The following is an 11,363-nucleotide window of genomic DNA, read 5'->3' as shown; positions in this document are numbered from 1 at the left end:
TTGGTTGTAAAACCAATCATATCTTCTAAAATGAATTCTCGCTGTCAAATTGACTTGATCGACATGCAAGCACAATCAGATGTCGATTATAAATTCATATTAGTTTATCATTATCATCTAACAAAATATATTATGCAGATTATTTGTATAAATACTTCACAATTTACATTGCCCAATATACCTCGGACATTGTATACAATGCCCGGACATTGTATACATTGCCCGAATTATCCACTTTGCCCGTAACATGTATATTGTATATCTTCTACAGCTTTACGTTTACATCCAACATTTACAATTATTTGACGATGAATATTTGTTAGATCGTAAGACACGTGATTAATGATTATGTTCTCTAGTTGTTGATAGAAAAAAATTATTCTTGTCCGAGGATATTAGAGCACTACAAGTTCTCGTAACATATCTCCAACGAGTAGAGCCGTATTTTTTACTTGTCTATCCAAAGTTATATTTAAAATTATTATACACTGCCATACGACATTCTCGTTTACTTTTTATGATTTTAAATTCCGTGATTTTACTTAAATTTACAAAAATAGTAAAATCTTCAACAATGTTTAGTACAAAATGACTGTCGAAAAACGTACTTTTCCAACACTTTCGACTCGAAAGTAAAACAAAACTGCACTGAAGCAGTTGTCTAGTTTTCAAATGTTATGACGGATAGTATACACTTATTTGAATTATTATCTTATTTTTATAAAATAATAAGGGGAACACACTGAGATAGATATATCTAGACGGCGGACCATTGTAGAAATTATATACTTAAGTTTCCAAATATTATAAAGATAAGATTAAGATATTGTAGATATATGATGTAGATTAGTGTTACCCAAAGTCTGTATTATAAAAATGTGGTCGAAAAGTGCTATATAATATTATTGGACAAAAAGGGAAAGTAGATTTAAAATATTTGTGCAAAAAGAGTACCAGCCTAAAAAAAGTACAAATTCGTTCGTTTCTATAGATTTTAATCCTTCAATGACTTCATCAGTTTTTCAATGTTAGACAATTTTAATTATATTGATTGTATTTGAATTGCAATATTGCACCTTTGTATAATGTAGTTATTGGAAATTTGAATTGTGTTTTAAATTTTTATTAAACAACAACATAATGAGAAATAAGAACGTATAATAAAAAATAGGACAAATGTGTTAGTTGATATTTATTCGTTTGTAAAAACTTATACTTAGCGATACCATATGTGTGTACGGTGTAGTGGAAGGCGGGGCAGAACCGTACTACTAACTTCTAGGCGCTGTAGAACTTACAAAATTTGAAAAATTTGAAACTGGATTGCGTAAATATATCACAAATACTGTTAGCTTCAATAATATTGAAGCATTTTCAAAAAATTTTAAATTGAACTCAAACAAAAATCCAAATTTTGAAATTACTAAAAAATACGATTTTGCCCCATAGGAGGGGTAAAACCGTATTAGTCTTGGGGAAAAACCGTGTGTATGGTTTTATGATCTAAAATAGTAGAAATATTGTAGGCACACTTTGCAATACATTTTAATATCCCCCCCCCTCCCCAATAAAAAATCCTGAGTAAAGTGTTTTGAAATTTTATATTGGAACGAAATAAAAATAATAACTCATTTAACAACTGTTACTTTCACTTTATTATGAACAAAATTTAATTCTTTACGATCTGTAACCTTATAGGACAAATTAAATTTTTAAATAACATTTTAACCAAACATGTTTAAATATTCATGTAAGTAACAAAATAATGAAAATAAAATAAACATTGATCTTAATATTCTAAAAAAACTTAATACTTATGTATAAAATAAGATAAATAGGTAGGTCCCTACCTACCAATATTTAAAACAAAACAAAATAATTATTACAAGGAACATTTTAATTTCTTCATGAGATGATATAGGTTCGTAGTTCTCGAACACATAATCGTTTAACAATAAATTTTTAAATATAAGTTTATAATAATAATTATATAAAAGGAACATATTAATTTCTTTATGAGATAAAAAAAGGTTCTTTTTGAACACATTTAATAGTTTAACAATAGGTTCATTAACTGTTCTGCATTTAGAACAAAATTAAATTGAGAATATAATATAATAGACTGTTGGTAACTTATTTTTTACAGTTATCACAGATATAGTTTTTCCAGTTTTCAACATTACCACATAACTCATGCAACCAATTTTCACAAGTTGTGCATTTGATCCATTTTTCTCCATTTGTGTTTGTTGTGTATAACTCACTACAATATAAGCACTGCACATCAACATCACCTTTGGAACATGTGGCACGTTTTTTCAAAGTTTTTTTTATTATGGCAAACAGTTTTATTTTCAAAAACACTTCTTTTGACTGGTTTAAGACTTTATGAATTTTCTAGCTCATTTTTATAAGGGCTGTTATTATTGCAGTTTTTCCTCTTCTACTGTTACTTGACCTAGAACTTCTAGCAGGAATTTTTGGAGATATATTAAAAGTATTGGTATTTATAATGGTAATATTATCTTGTGACACATCAATATTTACAGAATCATTCAATGGAATATTATATGATATGCAGCTACAACAGGTCTTGTTGGTTCTTGAATTTGATTTGTTGTTTCGGCGGCTGCAAAATCTGCTTCAGTAAATACTTCTGGGTCATACAGAAAAATACCAGTCTTTTTAAAACCAAAACATGCATTTCTAATATTAGCTGCTTTCTTGTATGCTTCTCCAAATATTTTTGATATTTGGCGAAGTACAACGACACGTCCAGGATGGTTTACTAACCAATAATCTAATTGTTGACTGTAAAAAGTACTTAATGGCCCCATAAATGATAAATCAAGTGGCTGCAAACGGTGAGTTGTATGTGGGGGAAAACAAAGTATAATTACATTGTTCTTACGTGTCAAATCAATTATATCTAAATTCTTAACATGGGTCGCATGTCCGTCTAATAGTGGAAGCACTGGATTTGATTCTGTAGGATTAGTTTGTTTAATAAAATGTTCTAGCCATTGAACAAAAATATGTGACTGCATCCAACCAGATGGATGGCACACAACCAATGTAGCAGGTGGCGCACCATCAATAAAATCAGGGTTTATTCTCACTCTTAGAAATATCATAAGAGGAGGAATAAAATTACCGGAAGCTGACATACAAATAGTAACTGTGACATTTTGACCTCGTTCTGCTGATGATAACTTTCCAACTTGTTTTCTACCTTTATGAGCAATGATTTTTGCACGACTTTTTGCAACATTTGATAGGCCACTTTCATCAACATTAAAAATTGTATCAGCAGAAAATTTATATTTATCATAGCATTGTTTTAATAGATCATAGAAATGCATAACAACTGGCTGGTTGAATCCCATTGCTCTAGCAGCTGAAGTAGGCTCTGGAGCACGCACTGACAGCTCAGAATGCCTATTTAAAAAACCTTTTAGCCAATCTTTCCCTGAAATTAAAATTATACAAATATATTAACACTAAATAATTTAATTGTTTACACATTTGATACAATATATCTATAAAATTGTGTTATCTTACCAGCCATGCCAGTGTTCTTATTAAATGTATGTTGTATACCATTTCTATCTGCAAGCTCAAAAGCAAGTTTCCTAACACTTTGTTGAGTTAATCCAAAAAGGCGACTTTCCATGTCTTTAATATATTCAGCAAGTACATTTTCTTGTTCCAAATTAAAAAATTTCTTATAGCAACCTAGTTCTTAAAAATAAATAAATAAATCAGTAAGTATATTATTATTACAAAGTATAATAATGAGTGTACCTCCACATATGAAAACAAAAATAAAAATATATGAATAGTTCTTGATATTAAACTGTTTTTGTTCTTTATTCTATAATTTTTTAAATAATAATTATTGTATGAAAAATGATATAACGCTAAACAATTAGTAAATATCTAAGATTTAATAAATATTATATTAGTTGGAGGTAGGTATAACTCAGTCCAAGGCATTCGGGTATTAATTTTAAATAATGACTAAAAACATTTTTTTTAATGAATAAACGAAAAAAATATTGAAATCATAATATGTTGTTGGTTATTTTTTAAATGTAAATTCTCAATTACAGATAATGTAACTTATTAGAAAAATAGAAAACCTGTACCAACCTTTTGAAGCACTGCTGCTGTCAAATTTGATTTTTCCATCTTTAATTTTTTTAACTTTATCTTGTAATGTATAATGAGGCATCATTGTAGTTGGTTGATGCTTTGTTAAAACTATTTTTATCATCAATTACCGATTTAATTGCTAATAACATTGAACTCTCATCCCAAGATTGTCGATTTTTTTTGCGCACATAATTATGAACCATCTTCAATAAAACTAAAAATTATCAAGTAGGTAAATTATAACACGTAATAATATATAAAATGCTGGAGCAATCCGGTATTGCATACGCTTTTGCCCCACAGTAGATGGATTCAAAATAACAGCAATTAACTAAAAAGTATATGCAACATACCTCCATATTATATCATTAAATAATCTGTACTTACTTTTGCGTAATTTGATGCATTTATTTTCACATCAAAGTATCAAACTAATATAAGTATAAAAGTTTTTAATAACAATATATGAAAAAAAAATAGTGATTGTACATATTTTCTGATAACAAGAATTTGAGCGGGAATTTATTAAAAAAGAGGTTAATAGTTATCGATACGACCAAAATTGAAGTTTTTAAGTTTTCCGGATATATTACGATTTCGAAAAAACCAAATCATTAAAAAAGGTACTATCTTTTTGAAACCTTCGAGGATCGAAGCAGTATCGTCCCTAGATCAGTTCCCAGTTTTTAAAAGTTTTTAAACTCAAATATTAATGGGGTAAATGTTGAGTTCAAAATTTGATTTTTTTCAAAAATTAAATTGGCGGGCTTTTTTGTTTTGCAGATTTATGGTACTTAAAATCGAGACGCGACTTTTTCGAGAACATAAATTTGTTCTAGAGGTTTCACTGCTTCGATCCTCGTAGGTTTCAAGACGATACGACCAAAATTGAAGTTTTTAAGTTTTCCGGTTATATTACGATTTCGAAAAAACCAAATCATTCAATATAGGTACTATCTTTTTGAAACCTTGAATTGACCTATTATTATATAGGTTTTAATATTTTATTGTTATATATCTATCGATTTACGTGAATAAATAATGAGCTACACGCCTACTTAATGCGAAAAAAAAGTTCAAAATAATTATTATTCAAAAGGTTAGACAGATGTATAAAGGTACTTTAAGAAAACGTCTCGTTATACGAAAAATCACATAATTTGTTTTTCAACTTTTTGCTACTCCGATTACGGGCGAAATAATGGTTGTACGTACTTCGACCAAAGACTTTTTTTGAATTCTCGTACGCCAAAAGACTAGAATCTTGAGTTTAGTAATGATCAAACGAAATCCCAAAATCCAAAATACAAAGTATATTAAGTACAGAAAACAAACAAAAAACATTAACTCTCGAACTATAAGTGGGACAACCGCGATCTCGGTACCCATCGATACGGTGGAAAGTATTTTATTACGTTCGTCTACAAACACGGCTCGCCGCGCCCAAAATCTAAGTGACCGTACCGAAAACCCCGAAAAACTCAAATTTTAAACTTTCGAAGCCCCAAAAGACGGAGAAAAACGGCTCCTATGGTCTCGACACAAAACGCTGAATTTGATCAGCGACCTCGGTACTACCATATAGACAGTCCGTCTTCCCTCTGAACCGTTATTCCTGCACAATGGTTTTATATCATTGCGTCCAAATTTAACATCACCCGCTTGTAACCTACTGTAATACTAATTTAATTAATCATTTGTAACTACTACACTCATACTAATGCATTTTTAGATAATATAATGTAAGCCAGTATCATTTTTACCGTCTTTTTGCTGATATTTTAAAACTATAATAAATATAAAAAATAAATTAAAAATAAGACGGTTTATCGTCTATTAAATATTAAAGGGTTGTCCAGGAAATGTATTCAAAAGTTATTAGATATAAATATTTTTCATTTATATGTATGGAAGGTGACTCACATAACACTTAACATAAAAACTATGTACTGCTATATAGTCAATATCTCCCCCCTGACCTTGAATTGCTGTAGTTTTGGCAATCAAGGTTGGGTGTTTTTTGATGGTCTAAGAACCCGTCACAGTAAACACAAGCTCAGAACACAGACATGGGGCTTTGCATAATTAAAAACAGGACTCAATAATGTAAAATATAAAATCAGCTTTACGTTTAGGCTCTTTGAATATATAGACTTTATATGAACCAGGAACGAGGAACTGTATAGTATTTTAGATGAGATGGAAAAGTGTGAGATGGGTGTAAACCCATAAATTACATAGATTTACTTTATCTTTCATTGTCAGCTTCCATCCCAAATGGTAGACTATGGTTTAAAAGTTGCATTAGGTACTCCACATTTTACACAAAATACTGTCTAATCGTACATTATTAGAAGTTTGTATTAGTATTTTCTATTCATGGTATACATTTTTCAATATATTAATTGTTTTTGGTTTTTTATAGGTATTATTTTGTTTTGGTTTTTGGTTTTTTTTTTTATACATATTAATAAAAATTAAATACGAGGTTTCTCATAATTCTATATAATAGCTATTCATAAATATTTCAGATACATGAGCATAATTTTTTATAAGAATTTTAAATAAAATGTTGACAAAATCAAGAAAATGTGTAATTATTATTTAATTAATACTAATATATTATAAAGATGTAAAATTGTTTGCTTGGCATAATCCCTGCAAGGCTGTAACTATTTGGCTGATTTTAAATTTGTTAACCATCAGAAAGCCACACTACCATTTGAGAATTGTTTGTACAAAAATTAGGAAAGAAAATGTACTCAAATTTCGTGATGTGATGAAAACAAATTTAGCAATTGGTTATTAGGTACCGATTTTAAAAATTGTTTCACCTATTCCACCAAGTTAAAATGAGAAAAAAAAATTATTACGATTGAATATAATTTTAGAAATGTATTTTATATGACCGAGGCCAAAATATTTAATGGAGATCAAGATGATGTAAATCCATGGGAATTCATAGAAATCCTGGGAAATTTTGATGAAAACTAAGCCGAGTATTAAATGACAAATCGAACACAAATAATGAATCATATATAGATCGTCCTTTTTGTGTCCAACGAAGTTTATTGGATCAGCTAGTAATTTATAAGTAGGCAAATTTTTACCGCTATTCAAAAATGTTGAAATAAAAGTTACAACTGTTTTTATAATTGTTTTTTAATCACTGTCTTCCCTCTGAACCGTTATTCCTGCACAATGGTTTTATATCATTGCGTTCAAATTTAACATCACCCGCTTGTAACCTACTGTACAGCAGAACGACATCCACTTACCCACATTTTTATATTGTTATTCGTAGAATTAAAATATTTTCGTTGCTTCAATACCTATCCTAGTATTCTAATACATAAAAAAGCTGGTAATTAGATGTCGCTCTGTTATACAGTAGGTACTAGGTGAGTCAGTGTATAATGGATTGTATTAAACTTGAATTCAATGACATAATATCATTGTATAAGAAAAACGATTCTGAGCGGAGACGGTTTGTCAGTCTGGATATTTTATATTGTAATTATTTATTATTTCATGTAAGTTGAATTAATATTATAATATTATAATTAAATAATGCTTTATTCGTTTATATGGTCATAAACTAAGCGTTAGAAATTAAAATCCCATTTTTAGTGATTTTTCATAATTTTTTGGTGGTTTTTCACGTGGCATTATAAAACTATTGGTAAAATCGAAAAATGATCTCTTTGAAGTGCCATTTTGATCCAATTTTCTAAAAGATAAGGTAGGTGCTATATATTGAAATCGAAGCACTACTTCTGATAGAAATTGTGGATACAAGATATAAGGAAAAAAAAAATAAAATAAACACCATTGTAAAACCACTAGAATTAAATATAGTACCTTAACCAATAGTAAGTAATAACCTATACTCCTATACATATATACCCAGTGCCGGCCCAAGGTATTTTGACGCTTCGGGCAATTTTTTGAAAGGCACCCTGAATCAAATGCTCTATAGTACATTTAATACTTTTTATACTCACCTACATATTTTGTTTTAAATTCTTATATAAATGGAGAGGTAAAGAATTGCAAAACTTATTTGGATACAATTTATTTTAATGTTTATAATTAATATGTATTCAGATTATTTCTTTAATCGTATACAATATAATATAATAGATATTATTAATAATAATTTTTTTTAAATAAACATTTTTTTCTAGATTTTAAATCAGCAAAATGTTGTATTGCTTCGTTTAGATCTAATTTAGAAACTATATCATTTTCTATACTGGTTAATGCTAAATTGTTGAGACGTTCTTCTGTCATTGTTGATCTCAAGTACGTTTTTACTAACTTCAATTTGCTGAAACTTCTCTCGCAGCTTGCAGTAGTTACAGGAATTGTCATCATAATTCTTAAAGCTACCCATATGTTTGGTAAGGTATCTTGTAATTTGTTATCATTAATAAATGTTAAGATTTCCAATGGACAGCTATCTTTTTTAGAGTATAATGATCTTACAATCTCAATTTAGCCACTACATTTAGTACATAGCGACTATCTTATATCTCAGACGTATCGGCTGTAACATATAGGTACTTTTTTGGTTTTCCCGACTTAATCATTATATATTATTGTACCTATATTATTTTTTAATTATTTGTAATATAATAATAAAAACTGGAAAGTGAAGTAAAATCTATAAAAAAAATTATGTAACAGAATATTGTGTCGTGGATAATTTATTCATTTAGCTATAATATTGTCAATATACTCAATTTGAATAAATATTACGATAATATTTATAAAATATTCGTATATCAAAAGCTCCGCTAAAAAAGTAGCGCCCCGGGCAACTGCCCGGTTCGCCCGTATCTTGGGCCGGCACTGTAATATACCATATACATTTACAAAATAGTATTAAATTGTCGTGATCTAAAACGAAATTCGTGTTCCAGCCACGCTATAATAATTAGCAACATCTCTAGGTTAATAAAAATGATCTAAACACACCCAAATTTGAATAAGTAGTTCCAGAGTTTAGCAAGTAGGTAAGAATGTATACCTACTAACAAACTCAAAATTATCTTTATGTATAAAACAACAGCGTGATATTCATATTTATAAAATATATTTAATAAATATCACTGTAGATTTGTTTTTAAATATAATATCAAATGAAAATTTAGTACTATTTAATACTATAATTGTAATTGTTACCTATTTATTTGTTTTAATTTGATTTCATAGCATTTTCAAATGCATTGAAAAAATCACCTAGGTACGTACCTACATATTTACTACAAACTATAGGGTTTAAAAAATAAAATATTACACAAATAATAGATTTCCAGTAATATTATTTTTTTATTTATTTTTTTTACATTGATGTATAATAAATAATATAATAATAATTATATTATTTTATATTCATTGGTAACTTAAAAGGAGCCGCAAAGAAAGTAGAAACTATAGCATAAGTCATAATTTAAGAATAGATAATATTATATTGGTACGTAATATCTCGTATGTCCGTATGGTTACAAGATAAATGTAGGGGAGACCAGGGCAAAACGCATAGATTAATTTATGTGTCAAAAAATGGTGTCCAAACTATTATTTTAAGAACTATTTATTAATATAATCATAAATTGACTTCTCAAATTTATTATTTATTCCTTCGAAAAATTTACTAAGCACTCAATTAATGATAAAATGAAAAATTTTTAAAAGTGGAATTTTATTCATTTTGCTAGGGCATAAATATGAATGGGTACTATATTTCACATCAAGTGTACACCAGACCGTTTATTTAAAAAAAGTGTTACATCAGTGTACACTTTTTTCACACTGACCCAAGAGCAGGTGTAGGTGATCGTTATCATTTCTTATCAACGAATAGTTGATTCTGTAATAAATTCAGCTGATTAATCTACACCAAATACGTTTGCATGCCGTGTGTCTTGTGTGTCGTCCAAGTCCAATTACCAATTTTGGGAATACACCATTTTAAAATCAATCATTTTAAACTTTATCGTATTTGTAATAACTGAAATTAGTGTTCCAGGTATTCCGTGAAGGAATTTTGTACAGTTGTATTACAATAGGTATACTATACTTATAAATTATAATATTCAAAGGTTACTAATTTAAATTTATAAACTAGCTAAATTTGAATGCTCGGATAAGCATATTTACAGTGGTAAATCGTAAATTACGTACCTACATATTATAAAAAAAACAATATCACCAAGTATTATTGAAATCCATAAAGGTACAAATGTACAATAATATAACTAATATAATATCTAAATTTAATATTCTTTATTTAAGTTTAGTAGTAATTATTAAGTATAGGTGTAAGTTATTTATATAAATAAATAACTTGCATTCATTTTTTATTGTGTAGCCTACGGCCTATCTACTGAAAATTCATAAATAAATAAAATTCAAGAGCGATGTAATTAATTATTAAGTTCTAGATAATATATTATGGTATAATATTTTCTTACTATAGACCTATTATAAATGTTAGTTCCTAGAGTATATGGAAAAAATGCTATAACCAACATGCAAGTTCTTACACTGTAAAATAAATTTCGTATGTTATTTCCTACTAATACACAGTGAAAAAATGATTCCTAACCTAACCTGAAAAAAAAAATTAGTTATAAAAAAAAAAAATTTATAATAATGACAATAATAATATTTGATGATTTAATATAATATGTATATTTAATATTATATTAACAAAATGGACAATGGTATCGGTATGTATAGAACAATCATTTTTAACTTTATTCTTTAACCTATTCTATTTCTAAACCATATAATACGATTTTGTATATGACCAATTTTCACAAGATTTTTTTATTTTTATTATGTTTGTTTTAAGCGACGAAATTAAAAATCGAAGTCCAATGAGCACTGTAAAAAATTATCAAAAAAAATTAATCAAATCAGACCACTCTACGATGCCTGAGAGTTTTTCTCGTAAAGTATGTTTTGAACCAAAAATTATGCATTTTATTTTTGGTCTGCGGTACTGTTGACAATACGTGTGCAGTGTGCACTGTGCACATGCAGTGCGTGTGATGTAGATAGCCCGGTACAGCATACAATCACTCACATTAATCATTATTGACAATTATTAACAACAAATATGCCATAGGCGCACAGTGGTCTGAAAAGTAAATTTAGCTTACATAAAATTAAATCGTAGTTTTTATTCGTCATAAATT

General features: G+C 28.2%; 1 protein-coding gene across 1 annotated transcript in view; it reads right to left on the bottom strand.

The window, feature by feature from the left end:
* Positions 1-2,555: 2,555 nt before the first annotated feature.
* The window catches only part of LOC111029082, an 11,086-nt gene continuing 2,278 nt past the window's right edge, over positions 2,556-11,363 (bottom strand). Inside the window, exons 3-5 of the mRNA XM_022307933.1 lie at positions 4,153-4,263; positions 3,562-3,741; positions 2,556-3,469 (exon numbers count right to left, since the gene is read on the bottom strand). Coding sequence (XP_022163625.1) covers positions 2,556-3,469; positions 3,562-3,741; positions 4,153-4,263 — 1,205 coding nt within the window. The remainder of the gene's footprint in view (positions 3,470-3,561; positions 3,742-4,152; positions 4,264-11,363) is intronic.

This window comes from Myzus persicae, unplaced genomic scaffold, assembly GCF_001856785.1.
Source record: "Myzus persicae strain clone G006 unplaced genomic scaffold, MPER_G0061.0, whole genome shotgun sequence".
Taxonomy (NCBI): Eukaryota; Metazoa; Arthropoda; class Insecta; order Hemiptera; family Aphididae; genus Myzus; species Myzus persicae.
Note: the sequence above shows the minus strand (reverse complement) of the source record. Positions and strands in the feature narration are given on the sequence as shown.